At 34.3% G+C, this 15,061-nt stretch overlaps 1 protein-coding gene across 1 annotated transcript; it reads right to left on the bottom strand.

Annotated features, from left to right (window-relative positions):
- Positions 292-4,456, bottom strand: LOC109355111. The gene is made up of 5 exons (XM_019598058.1): positions 2,947-4,456; positions 1,887-1,945; positions 1,274-1,402; positions 912-1,047; positions 292-610 (listed from the first exon to the last, which is right to left on the bottom strand). Exons 1-5 carry the CDS (start codon positions 3,697-3,699, stop codon positions 302-304), a joined length of 1,386 nt encoding a protein of 461 aa, XP_019453603.1. The 5' UTR covers positions 3,700-4,456; the 3' UTR covers positions 292-301.

The following is a 15,061-nucleotide window of genomic DNA, read 5'->3' as shown; positions in this document are numbered from 1 at the left end:
AGAATCATTGATTTCTCTTGTTCAGGGTCACTTACATATTGAGAATTTCAATACATATATAAAGCTTAAGAAGAGTGCCTAATTCTCAACTAATTCATCATTCTTTATTTTAAGTTCCATCTTTGGGCTGAAAGAATCACAATAGAATAAACTAATTTCATAATATATATATATATATATATATATACACGAACTTTTATTTATATATATATATATATATATATATATATATATATATATATATATATATATATATATATATATATATGTTCTTATTTCTTCTGTATGCTAAGCATAACCATTATTTCTTCATTACAATGTGGCCATCTTCATCCTTACCAAAAAGAAGCTCAATTATTTCATCCCAACTTTCAGCAGCTTTACCTCTATTCGTCGAACCAAACGAAGACTCGCCTTGTGATCTTCTCGAGCTCTCCTCTCCTTCCACATCAAAAGTGCCATATTCTGATGATGTATAGGCATGAGGAACATCTAATGTTTTAGCCCTTTGTAATGCTGCTTTATGTTCTTCACTATGTCTGGTTAATGTTTCCAGATGCACCATAGTTTGCTTTGCAGGGATTTCCATTGTATGATCCTTCTCCAGCAACTGTACTTCACAGAAACACGAGGGCGAAGGTTGAGTCTTGTTCATTATATCGCATGCCAAATTAATAGAACTTGATTCTTTATACTTACAGATTTACGAAAATGGCTAAACCCTTAATCCGGTCCTTGAAAGATCATGATGCCACCACATAGGTCATTGAAATCTTTTCCTTACTAATCAAGTTCTTAAATTAAAAGCTTTTGTCGCCATTTAGTTTTTAGAATGACCAATGTGGTGATGCTCCAAATCATGACCTATCTAGTGATACCATCCATAATCATGACAAGGTTGAAAGACTTACATCCAGAGCCCTCTGAGCTTCTTTCTCGATCCAAATTATGGCATGATCGGATGTAGCGTTGCAAGAAAGGACTATGTGTTCAAATCTTCCGTCTACAGGCACTGCTGTCCTCACAACTGGGGGAAATCTTCCCATTCTGTATATAAAAAGATGTTCAGAACTTTAGCTGAAGCCAAAACAAAGGGCTCTAACACATTTTTCTTACATGACCATGTTAATAGATTTTTATCATACAAGAAACTAGAGAATAAGCATAGGGTGCAGTTGAACCTAAATTGCAGTAGACTTATAAAAGTATAGTTAGAATTCTGAATAGTAACGCATAAGCTCGGGGCTTAGTGTCCTTAAGACCTTGACCATACCTAAAAGGCTTTCTCTCTACAATGTGGTAAAGGCGACCGGGTGCATAGAGTCTTCTTGGATCTTTGAGCTTCTTCTCCTCTGATATACATGTATCCCTCATGCACCTCAAGCACAATAAACATGGCAAACTTCCAGAAAAAGAAAACAACTATTTATCGTTACAAATTATCTTACCATGATACAAGAAATTACAATAAGTGTCTTTTTGCGGGTTTATTATTAGATGGAGAGGAATAGAAAGGGATGGCTTGAGAGTCATCATGTGTATTTCATGGCTCCTAAGCCTTCTCCTTCCTTCCTTTGTCTTTCAAAAACCAACCCGCAAACAGATCCTAACAGATTCAGTTATCAATGAAGTCTACTCCTCTACATGTATACAGTTTTACTAAGCTACCAAAGAAAAGCAGTAGCCTTTAGTAAAATAGTCACAAGGCTTTAAAAATTCTTCTGAAAAATCAGGGTTATATTAGTTATTCATACTGTTTTTTTTAAACATGAAGTGGGGATGATAAGGGGATTGAACATGCAGCATTGACTTTAACATGCTAAAACACTCTCCATCCTTGTATTCATAGTAAGAAAGTTAGTATTATACAGGTCCTTAAGACATACCAGAAGAGAGACTTGAATATATCTTCCAGTGGAGTAGCTGTCCTTGGTAAGAAATCATCCTGATCAAGGTAAAGAACAGTTAACTTCAAACTAGCAGATTCGGCGTGCATCACATCAAGTATAAGGAAGCATGAGGGAAGAAACAGCTTTTTATGCTGGTTATTCTGAACAGCTACTAGGCTAAAATTTTATCTTATCTTAAGCATATATAGTAAGTTTAAGCAATATACTATTCATAAGAATAAATAATTTACATTCCATATAGAACAGACTTCATGCAAATATTTGGCCTGTTATTATGAGTAAACCAATACTCATGCACATTCTCCATAAATTGTTTCTCTCATGAGAAATGGCATTATTCATTCATCTCTTTCAAAATACAGTCGTACCAATACAACAACAACCAAGTTTTTATACTATTAGGTGGGGTTGGTACAATCGTACCAATCACTATATAAATTATATGCTCACAGATGGAGCCATCCAGATAGTTGTACAATGAAACCAGAAGCTGAAAGTCATCACTAAAACAAAACAAAAAAATCGATATACAGATATCTGTACCTCTTACAAACTGACAACAAACTATCCAAGAGAGCAATGTCATCAACTCTGTTGTGCTGCAGGCAAGTTATTTCAATCTTATTGGATAGTTAATAGATTGCTTTGTGAGGTTATGGAATTAAGATTATATTCATCATTTTTCGTTCCTCTGCCCTATTTAGGAAAAAATTGCTCCATTTTGCAGAATGTATCCTCTTCATACTCAAGATAATAACTTCAAGTAAAAAAACATCAATAGATCACAATTTAAAACTAACCACCTTCTATATAATCAATGAATGCTTTAAGCAAAAGGATTCTCCACAATCTTAGACTCTAGTCTATTTGGATGCCATTAATTGTACTTCGGTTTATGGAATGAATAACGTGCAGTCCAATAAGTTATTATCCAAAAAACTTATACTCATGAAAGTGCTCTAGATTTGGTAAGGAACTAAATATTCAAGAACTTACAAGATTCTGCAACCAAACAAATAAGACTCGGATAACTTGCCTGCAGCACAATAGAGTTGATAACATCCGCATATCTAACTGCCAAATTCAGTGACATGCATCTAGCAGGTGCAATAGCATAGCATCTGATCCTCTTCCTCTCAATATTTCCAAGCCGATCTCGATTCTGCATCACCACCATGCTCAACATAGCTGCCACTCCTGATCCAAGAGAATGTCCAGCAAAAGTCAGCATGTAATTCGGATGCTTCTCTAGCAATTCCCTCAAATCTTCAAATTCAGTTTCCAAAACCCATTCAGCAGCCTTCAACAACCCATTGTGAACATACCCTCCATCAAACTTTTTCTTCCCCAATCTATTGTCCAACAGAACTGCATAGTCACTATCCTTTGCCAAATTTAGACCCCGAAACGCAAGAACTATATCAGCATGATTATGATCAAGATACAAAACATAGGGTGGAGCCCTCCCACATGTGTCTTTATAAGTCCTTTTTTGTATTAACCAATCAGGGTTGATTCCATAACCATCAAGAGGTGCCCGAAGGGGGTTCCGAAGATTGTCTTCATACACGGCTAAAATGTAGCGACAAAGGCGAGGGACAGGCGCGAATTCTTCGGCTGTGGCAATACTCCAAGTCTCACTGTCATGGCCTGCGGTATGAAGACATCTTTTCCATGCCCAACGAGCGCAAGCTAGACAGTATACACATTCAACAAGAGGAATGCCACAAAGAATTGACATTGTTTTGTGCCTACAGTCTATGCAAGCTAAGTAGACTTTATTATGCATAAAAAAAGAGGAACATGAAAAATGGAAATTGAAGTTTAAAGTTTGAACTTAAATGGTACAGCAGAGAAAGTAAAATAAAATAAACCTTCTGTTACAACAAATGCATAAAGAAAGTAAATGGTACAGATAAAAATCACTTTTTTAAGTATGAAAAGTCAACTGGATATAAGGTTCTAGGTATACAATTCAATAACAGAAAAAATTAAGCCACATCCACAATGATCAACAAAGAAAATTAAGGTAATAATAAACAAAAATTGTACCTTCCTTGCTATAAGATTTGATTATAGTGAAACAACAGGTACACATAAAAATGGATAGTAGAAATTATACAATATGGTGGAGAATCTAGTAAATTCTGCAAAAATAACTATGAAGGGAGTGGAATTATATCAAAAACTGTGAATATGGATGATGAAACTTGAATCAATGATGATAGCTGATCTGATCAGTAGATTATAGATTTTATACTTGGTCAAACAAGAGGGTAAAACAATGAAGCAAATTAGAAAAGGAAAAGGACCCATAACTAAATTTGAATAATGATTAAAGAACTAAGAACTCAAATGAGAAACTTTGATATCATTGGAAAATCAGAGACTGTCATATGTTTTGAAAGAGGACAAAGTTGGGTTTGTTGAATTATATGATGTGCTGAGCTGTGAACTTAAAATATATATAGTTTGCAGAATTTTTATTAATATTGAAAGGAAAGTCAAACTCTCAAAGGCCATTTGTGGGGAAATTTACTCAAAATTGGTGTATCTTGACCTTTTATTATACCATAGACAATTTCTGAGTTAACTTTATTACTCTATATATTCATCTCAATATTTCCTTCTCATCTTATAGGATTGATAATCCTTCCATTATTTTTGTACTACCAAATCTTTCATTTATCTTTTTTCATGTATTTTCTTATGAGTTATGACACTCACATAAAAATAGAACATTTTATTCTTCTTATACAAAAAGACATATAGTAACATGAGCTTAAAACATGGGTAAAAGTCATCAATTATCAAAAGCTACAGTATTCTTACCAAATTTCAAAACGTGCATAGTAAAAAAGAGTCAAAGAAATAAGAATAATCATCATTTGTCCTAAGATAATTATGTTTCTTTATGTTTCTGGTCAATCAACTTTCTTTAATTAATATAAAAATGTGATTTTTTGTTTTTAGGATTTTTCTTTTTAAGTTGCACATTTTTATTAGATGAGACAGAAAACATAAATAGGATTGAAGACATGTAATCTAAATCCAAAAAATACATGTAAACTTTTACGCGGGAAAGTGACAGGATGGAGCATTTGGGATTTTCATTTTCAAGAATAAAAGAGAAAGGGGAAAAATGAATGATTAGTGGTGTGAGTGGATATGGTGACATTTTATATGGTTGGGGTGAATTTGAAGACCATTTTTATTTGGTTAGTGTCACTTTTTCACATCACCAATGGACATGAATATGTAGATAGGAGGTGGGGCCAGTTATTTAAGTGTTGCTTGACCATGGATCAACTCATCAAACTTGTGACAAATCACTAAATTATTTGTATCAAAAAAATCACTAAATTAATTACAACAGTGTTTTGTTAGTGATGTTTTCACTTTTCAGCAAGATGGGGCCAAGGAGATCAAGATTTACTTTAAAAGTAAATAAAATTTTAAGATAATAAGACTGAGAGCTAAACCCAGTGTTTGTCCCAAAATTTTGTCCCACACAATGTGCAATTGTGTAAAACAATGACCAGATATTTAAACGTGTATGTATAATTGAATAGAGATTAATATTTCTAATGTTGTCTCATTCTATATTTCGGGCTAATCAAACATTGCTGTGTGAACAAAAATTAAAAAAACAAAATATAAGATTTTGATTAGCTCCAAATTAAAAATAAGTATCAACTGAGATATGTGATTTCTATATGTTTAGGCTTCGCAAAACATTATGTCATAAAAAAACAATGGTCACTTGCACTTATTTTTAACACTTTCTCCCCACAACTAAGACCGATATGTGTATATCATCCTCCCACTATCACCAACACTTTCACCTTTCCACAGCTTCTACTGTTATCGTGTCCACCACTTTCATTTTGACTAAAAAAGTATTATAGTATATTTTGCATTCTTGTGCTTGTGTTGTGCATCAATCAATCAATAAACAAACAAAATTTGTATTGTGCCCAAGTAGTTGTTGTATCGTGTTATGCTATTCCTAGGTGCGCCTCAAACTTACCTTCTAAACCCCCATAATAACAAATTCTATTACGCTGAGGAGAGACATTTGGAAACAGAATGTATATGTCTTAACAACATTCAACCTTTTATTTTATAAGGTGTAGTCGACTATATGATCAAAAATGTTATAATATTCTATATTACAAAACATAGAAAATAAAGAATGGACATATTCGATATAATGGAGATTGTTATACAAATATTCATATTTTAGATGGTTGATATAAGAATGTATTATTCATGTAGTGTTAGAAGGCTATACAAGTATTTTCTAATACAAATATTTATATTGACTATGAGTGAGTAGCTAATGACTTCAAGATCTGACCACCAACTCTACCACTACTTCTTATTGGGTTTGGGCTCCATTCCTATGTGAAGAAAAACTCAATTGGTCAAAACTCACTTGTCCCACTGAATCTAGTAGATATGGGTCATATTAGGAAAATGTGTGAAATCACTTTAGGCAGAAGGAGACAATAGAAAAGTGAGAGAGAAGTTGAAAGAACTCAACATGCAGGAACTCACAGCAGCTGTGGGAAATTTGCGATTACGTCTTCGTTTACCGTTGGATCGGGTTGAAATTTGGACAGAAGATTTACAGCTTCTAGTACTTCATTCTAAACGGTTAGATTGGTGAGAAGTCATCCGAGGTGGTAGAAAATGAGCTATTACAATGATTGTTTTTCTGCAACTTTTTGTTCTCATTTTCAAACTTGTTGCTCCATTGTATGTCGTATTGTTGAGCATGCTTTGTGTTGTATTTTTTAGACACCCTTGTATTCCTATTCTGATCATAGTTGAGCTTGATTAATTGGCTTGTGCCCATGGTTCTTACTTCTCACATTGGGAAGATTTTTCACGTTAAAAAATTTGGTGTCCCTTGTATGTTCTTAGTTGCTGCATTATTTGTTATTGCTCCTCATAGATTCTAGCAGGTTGGGAAAATTTTTATCCCCTGCATATACTATGTTAGAGTTTTCAGAGTAGCATCAAAGCCCTTTGGTTTGAGATTATTTGACTTGCTTAAATGATGGGAGCAAATACACATAGGATGATATGTTTGAATGATACTAACTATCAGTTGTGAAAAGAAAAAATGAAAGATTTATTACTTGTGAAGAATTTGTATCTTCTTGTGTTTGCTATTGAGAAGCCAAAGTCGAAGTTGGATAAGGAATGTGGTTTTCAATATCAACAAGTTTGTGTTTCATTCAGCAATATGTTGAAGATAATGTTTATAATCACATTGCTAACGAAGAAAATGGAAAATATTTATGGAAGAAGATTGAATTGTATGCTTCTAAATCAGGGAATAATAAAGTATACTTGATGAATTTGAGGTACAAGGAGTGAGCTTCTATTTCAAATCACTTGAATGATTTTCAAGGGCTCCTAGATCAATTATCAGGAATGGGTATCAAGTTTGATGATGAAGTGTTGAGACTATGGCTACTGAGTACTCTACCAGATTCTTGCGAAACATTTCGAGTTTCAATTACAAATTCAGCCCCTGGTGGTATTGTCTCTTTGCAAAGTATAAAAGGGAAGTATTCTTAATAAGGAGATGAGAAGGAAGCCACATGGTACTTCATCCCACTCTGAGGTGTTTGTCATTGAAAACAAGGGGAAAAGTTATAGAAAGGAACGGAAATGTGATAGAGAAAAGGGCAGAAGTAAGTCCAAGTCCAGATACAAGAATGTGGAGTGTCACTATTGTCACAAAGCAGGTCACATACAAAAGAATTATTTTTAATGGAAAAGTGGGAACAGAGACAAGAATGGCAAGTAGAACGAGAAGAATCATAGTGAAGATGATTGTGTTACTACTGCTACTTGTGATGATCTTATTATTCTTCATGACCGTGATTCGGTTAATCTTATATCAAATACGAGTACATGGATAATTGATAGTGGTGTCACATTGCATGTTACATCAAGGAAAGAGTTCTTCACATCTTACACTTTTGGTGATTTTGGAGTGTTGAAGATGGAAAATTATGATGTGTCAAAGGTAATTGGTATTGGTGATATTTGTTTGTATACCAACATGGGAGTGCAATTGTTGTTGAGAGGAGTTAAACATGCTTTAGATGTTCGTTTCAATTTGATCTTTGTGCAGATGATTGATGATGGTGGTTATGATAATCACTTTGGTTCTGGAAAATGGAAACTCACCATAAGTAACTTGGTTGTGGCCAGAGGGGAGAAATTTTCTAAACTGTATTGGACAAAAGCTTTGCTTGCTAAAGAAAGTGTGAATGTCATGGATATGGAGGCTTCTTTGTGGCACCGCAAACTCAGTCATATTAGTGAAAAAATGTTGAATTATTTAGCTAAAAAGGATGTATTTTCGGGATTGAATAGTATAGAGTTGGAGAAATGTTTCCATTACATGGATGGTAAGCAGACCAGAGTATCCTTTAAGAAGCATTCTCCCTCAAAGAAGTTAGAGTTGCTTGAATTGGTGCATTCTGATGTTTGTGGTTCATTAAAGGTAAAGACATTTGGTGGTTCACTTTACTTTGTTACTTCCATTGATGATTATTCAAGGAAGCTTTGGATCTATGTTTTAAAGACAAAAAACCAAGTGCTTGAAAATTTCAAACAATTCCATGTTTTGGTTGAGAGACATTCTAGAAAGAAGCTGAAATGCATCCGTACTGACAACAGTGGTGAGTATTATGGACTGTTTGATATTTACTAAAAGCAGCAAGGTATTAGACATGAAAAGACTCATCCTAAGACTTCTCGGCTTAATGGCTTAGTGGAGAGGATAAACAAGACTTTGGTTGAAAGAGTTAGGTGTATGCTTTCTGAAGCAAAATTACCTAAATATTTATGGGGTTGAGGTGTCAGACAAGATTGGATTTGGCAAGAATGTCAAGAATGACATTAGTGCATGTTTCAAAGGATGAAAGGTCCAAGTTGGATATGAAGACAAGGCAGTACATCTTTATCGATTATGGCGAAGATGAATTTGGCTACATATTGTATAATCATGTTGAGAAAAAGGTTGTTAGAATCTGATGTAAACCCATTGGGACCTAACATCATTGAAGACCCTCTACATGGCTTAGGAGGACCTATGACTAGAGCAAAGACCAAAAAGGCCCAAGAAGCACTTCAACAACTTATATTTTCCATCATGGAGACAAGTACAAATGGGACCGAGCAAGATGAGAAGGTCTTAAATTGCATAAGTCTAAGTGAAGAGCTCAAGGAGGTCCACGATTTAAGGGAGGAACCACCTTGATCTCTTTAGTTCTTAGATTAGTAATTATGACCCTAAATAAGTGGGAAGTTGTCTTAATCCATACTAGATTAGGACTTTTAATTATCATGTCTTTAAATTGATTTCATTTAGATACATTTCTTTTAATTAAGGTTATATTGTCTTTAGGGGTGCATGACCAAGTATGGGAATAGCATAAAGAGACAAGGAGATAAGACAAGGGCAAGTAACATGAATCAAGGAAGAATAAATCCTACCTAAAGTTTACACGGATATACTCTAGGAGGAGAAGATGGCAAGGAAAAAATACATGGCCAAAGCTTGCAATCTAGGCCATAGGATCAACCAACCTCGTCTTTCAAAGATCAAGATCAAAGGAAAATCAATCTAAACCTAAGGGGATTTGACCAAGGAGAAATAAAATCAAAGCATCAAATCTCAAATACCAACCGAATAGATAGATAGATTGAAGATTAGATTAGAAATTAGATAAGATTAGGTTGTTATCTTCTCAATCCTTTTGTTTATGGCTGATTTACCTAATGTTAAAGTCTATATATGAACCGTGCATGATGATGAATAAAGTACATTGAATTTTATTTTGGAATTTCCCATTGTTAGTGAGTTTTATCCTAGCTTCTTGGCTGAGCCAAGGTGCACGTTCTTATCAAGAGTTCCTTTCTCTTTTGGCGAACTTCACAAGGCTTATCAAACAATTCCATTGTTTGTGGCGTCATACCACCTCAAATCCCCCAACCATATTCTCAAACACTTAACACAATTCAAACACCAAACTGTGACCTTAATTCTATTCCACTTAAACCACAATCAACCCATCACTTATTCACTTCATTCAATTCATTCCACTTCATTACAATTATTGATCTTCATTCCATTCCATTCCACAAATCAATTCAAAAATTCTCAACAACTCATAATCCAACCGAGGCAATTCAAGGCACAATTAGACAAAGTTAATCAAACAAATACAAAACAAAGTGAATCATCAATCAAAGAGGACTTTCACAAGAAACGATCCTACAACAAAGACAACCCACAAAGAGGTTGTCTTCAGAAGCTATGGCATGAAGTTCATGGAAGACCATACCATTGAAGACATTGATAAGATAAAGAAGACTACACCTAAAGAAGAGAGTAGGTTGTCTGATATTGATCCATCTTGGATGTTTGTACATGATTTGGATATAGATGAGATTAACTTTCAAAATTGTGAGCAATAAGATTATGTTGGTGATCAACAACTTGAAGATGACATATATGTTCCCATTGATTTTGGTGAATGTGAACATGAGATGTCACAAGATGAAAGTCTTGGTGATGTTCCTGAACCATCTCAAGTTCAACTTTGGAGGTCTAATAGACAGAGGAAACCATATATTAGGTACTCTTCTTATGACTATGTTATTGTGATTAATGGAGGAGAACCTAAATATTATCATGAGGCTATGGAGAATGAAGAAATGTAGAAGTGGTTGGATGCAATGTAAGAGGAAATGAAGTCCATGCATGATAATCACAATTTTGATTTAACCAAATTTCCAAAAGGGAAGAAGGTTTTGGAAAATATAGGACTTACAAGGTGAAGCAAGAAAACAATTCTACATCTCCAAGATATAGAGTCAAATTTGTGGTTAAAGGTTTTAGACAGAGAAAGAGTGTTGATTTCAGTGAGCTTTTTTCTCCCGTGGTGAAGGTGTCATCCATTAGAATTGTATTGAGTTTGGCTGCTACTCTTGATTTGAAGGTAGAGCAAATGGATGTAAAAACTGATTTCCTTCATGTGATTTGAAGGAAGAGATTTATATGAAACAACCTGATGGTTTTTCTTATTGAAGAGAAAGAATACTATGTTTTTAGGTTGAGAAATAGCCTATATGGTTTGAAGCAGGCTTCATGACAATGGTACAAGAAGTTCGAGTCTGTTATGTTATGAGAAACACTACAAGAAGACTACTTATGATCATTATGTCTTCATTAGAAAATTTGTTGATGGTGATTTCGTCATTCTGTTATTGTATGTTGATGTCATGCTTATTGTTGGTAAAAATATTTCCATGATTTATAGGTTAAAGAAGCAATTAGGCAAGTCATTTGCCATGAAAGACATGGGAGCTGCTAAGTAGATTCTTGGTATAAGAATCATGCGAGATAGGCAAGAAAAAAAACTTAAACTATCACATGAACACTATATTAAGAGAATGTTACAGAAGTTCTAGACAGAAAATGCTATGGAGGTAAGCACTTCTTTTGCTACTCATTTTAAGTTGACTGCTAAACAGAGTCCTTCAAATTAAGCTGAAAATCAGATATGCAACGAGTTCCTTATGCATTTGTTGTGGGCAGTTTGATTTATACACTGATGTGTACAAGACCAAATATTGCACATGATGTTAGTACAGTTATTAGATTTCTATCAAATCCAGGTAGAGAGCATTGGAATGTTGCAAAATGGATTTTGAGGTATCTTTGTGGTACTCCCAGTTTGAGGCTTTGCTTTGGAGGTGATCAACCTACTCTTGTGGGCTATAATGATTTTGATTAAGTTTGCAATGAGAGTTGTAGCATGGTAATCTAGGTTGCAAAAGTATGTTGCATTGTCCATGATTGATGCAGAGTTTATTGCCATTACAGAAGCATGCAAAGTGTTGCTTTGGGTGAAAAAATTCTTGTAGGAGTTTGGTTTTGTCCAAGACAAATACTTGTTATTTTGTAATAGTCAAAGTGTCATTCATCTTGAGAAGAATTCAACTTTTCATTCTAGGTCCAAACACATTGATGTGAGGTATCATTGAATACAAGATGCTTTGGATGTTAGGTTGTTGGAATTTGCTAAGGTTCATACATATGGTAATGGCGATGATATGATGACTAAGGCTTTATCAAGGTTGAATTTTGAAACTTGTTGTGAGATTGCCGGTTTGGCAATTCTCTCCACAGTTGTGAGAGGAAGATTTGTTGAATGTAGGCTCACTTCCTATGCGGAGAAAAACTCAGTTGGTCAAAACCCACTTGTCCTACTTAATCTAGTGGATAGGTGTCATATTAGGCAAGTGTGTGAAATCGGTTTAGACAAAGGAGTCAATAGAAAATTAAGAGAGAAGTTGAAAGAACTCAACCCACATGAACTCATAGCAGTTGTGAGAAATTTTCGCTAATGTCTTCGTTCAATGTTGGATCGGGCTGAAATTTGGACATCAGGTTAACAGCTTCTAGTACTTCATTTTGAACAGTTGGATTAGTGAGAAGTAATCTAAGGTAGTAGAAAACGAGTTATTACAATAATTGTTTTTTGCAACTTTTTGTTCTCATTTTTAAGCTTGTTGCTCCGTTGTATACCATATTATTGAGCAGACTTTGTGCTGTATTTTTTAGACACTCTCGTATTCCTATTTTGATCATAGTGGAGCTTGATTAATTGGCTTGTGCCTATGGTTTTTACTTCTCATATTGGAAAGGTTTTCCATGTTAAAAAATTTGGTGTCCCTTGTGTGTTCTTAGTTGCTGCATTATTTGTTATTACTCCTCATAAATTCTAGCAAGTTGGAGAAATTGTTATCCGCTTGATATACTCTGTTAGAGTTTTCATTGTTATTATGTTGAATTTCCTATCAGTCCTTACACCAAATTCACCATTTTCCCGTGCTTCCATTACCAACACAACATGTTTGGGCACCTTTTAGAACCCATTCCCATTCTTACTAAAAACAAAACACCAATCATGTAGAAAATGGATTGTGTACCATTTACCTGCTAAACATTTTTTACAATACTATTTTAACAAACAAATTCAACTAGCTCTCTTGTCTTAGAAATTGAAAAGGAAGAAAAAAATGCTCATTCCCAAATGATTTGAAAGGTGAAAATAATTAATTCAAAAAACTTAAAAGGGGCAAAACAAAAGTAAAAAACCAAGAGTTTCTGTTGGGATCGTGTTCAATCCAAAAAATGAAATTGGAAATCATTTAAAAAAATTGAAACCGCAAAAAACTGAAATTGTTTGTACCATATTGGAATGGTTTTTAGAAAACCGATCAATTTGATTTTAATTTTTATTCTAAATTTAGAAATCAAATTGAATCAATAGTAAGTACATATACACAATAAAGAAGAACAATTCAGTTCTGAATCTAGCTAACTTTGCCATTACTTTTGTATTACAAAGCAATTTTTCATGAGATAGATGTTCGACAACCTACTATGTGAAAGATTACAATCATAATTTCTAAAACAATTATATTGTTATGACTAGAAATGAAAGAAATACTATTACCATAATATTTTTGGAGAGACAAAAGAGACACACTCATAGTGTAGAGATCATCATTGAGCTCAACTGCACCAATCATCCTCAATGGTAAGAGCTCCTGAATATGATAAACATTATCCTCAAAGACCATTTTACGTGGAATTGTGTGTGTTAATTTCAAAACAAAAAATTAGATTATAATGAAAGGATAGAATAGAAAAGACATTAGTGAGATACAAACTATCAGAAAACATGAAGATTCATGATATTGCAGTATACACTTTACTCCAATTTGGCACAGTGATAAGAGTTCGTCTTAAATTGATGGTATCCATAATATGAATGAATAGAAGAGAATAAAAATACCTTGATGTGTTTGGAAACTTTGTATGTGCACAAGAATAAGAAAAACGAATGATCAAGGGAGATAGGTAATTCACAAAGCCTCTGAATAATAGTTGTATTTCTTCTCTTATTGAATGAATGAATTCAGGGATACAATACACTAAGAATATATAGGAAGATGGAAACCAACTATAACTAACATAAAAACAGACTTGCCAAATTAAGAAATAACATAAAATAGGAAAACTGAAGATAATAGAAAATAGTTTCTAAAAGAGGAAAAATGAACATACTTCATTTTTCAGCTTCATCTTCTTTGATTAAGAGATCTTGAGGCTGTTTTATCATCCCCTCGTACGATGTAATGTGGATGTTGTGCATTCCAAGCTTGGATATTAAGCAATGAAAAAGGACATTGGGGATAGGCTTGGTTAAGCAATCAACAAGTTGAAGAAGGTGAACTACCCCTTCTTGGACTATTTGATGAATGAAGTGGCAATCAATCTCGATGTGTTTAGTTCTTTCGTGAAACACAGGATTGATATCAATGTGAATGGAAGATTGGTTGTCACAATAGAGCATGATGGGAGTGACATTGGTGACTTGCAAATCAGGGAGAAGATAGCTTAACCATCTTGCTTCACAACCTGCTAGAGCTAATGCACGATGTTTAGCTTTTGCAGAGGACCTAGAGATTGTCCTCTGCCTTTTTCTTTCCTAACTGATTAAGGATTTACCAATGAAGAAACAAAACCTAGTGATGGACCTTCTGGTGTCAATGTAGGAGCCCCAATCTGAATCATTGAATCCCTTTACTTTGGTATCATTCTAAGATGGGAAGAACAAGCCTTTACCAGGGGAACTCTTGATGTATTTGACCACTCTCAAGGCTGCTTCATAGTGAACATCAGTTGGGTTGGCAAGGAACTGACTCAAGTGACCAACAGAATAGGCTAGGTTGGGTCTGGTATGTGTGAGATAAATCAGCCTCCCAACCAACCTTATATACCTTGAAGGATCAGAAATTGGTTTACCACATTGCCCATGAAGTTTGATTGTAGGATCCATAGGAGTTGTATAGGGTTTAGCACCAAGAAGTCCTGTGTCATGAAGAAGATCCAATGCATATTTTCTTTGACAAATATTGATGCATTCCTTTGATCTAGCAACTTCCATACCAAGGAAGTATTTAATCTCCCTGAGGTCCTTTATGCTAAATTCTTTGTTAATAAGGAACTTAAAATGATTGATTTCTTCTATATCATTGCCTAC

This window comes from Lupinus angustifolius, chromosome LG08, assembly GCF_001865875.1.
Source record: "Lupinus angustifolius cultivar Tanjil chromosome LG08, LupAngTanjil_v1.0, whole genome shotgun sequence".
Taxonomy (NCBI): Eukaryota; Viridiplantae; Streptophyta; class Magnoliopsida; order Fabales; family Fabaceae; genus Lupinus; species Lupinus angustifolius.
Note: the sequence above shows the minus strand (reverse complement) of the source record. Positions and strands in the feature narration are given on the sequence as shown.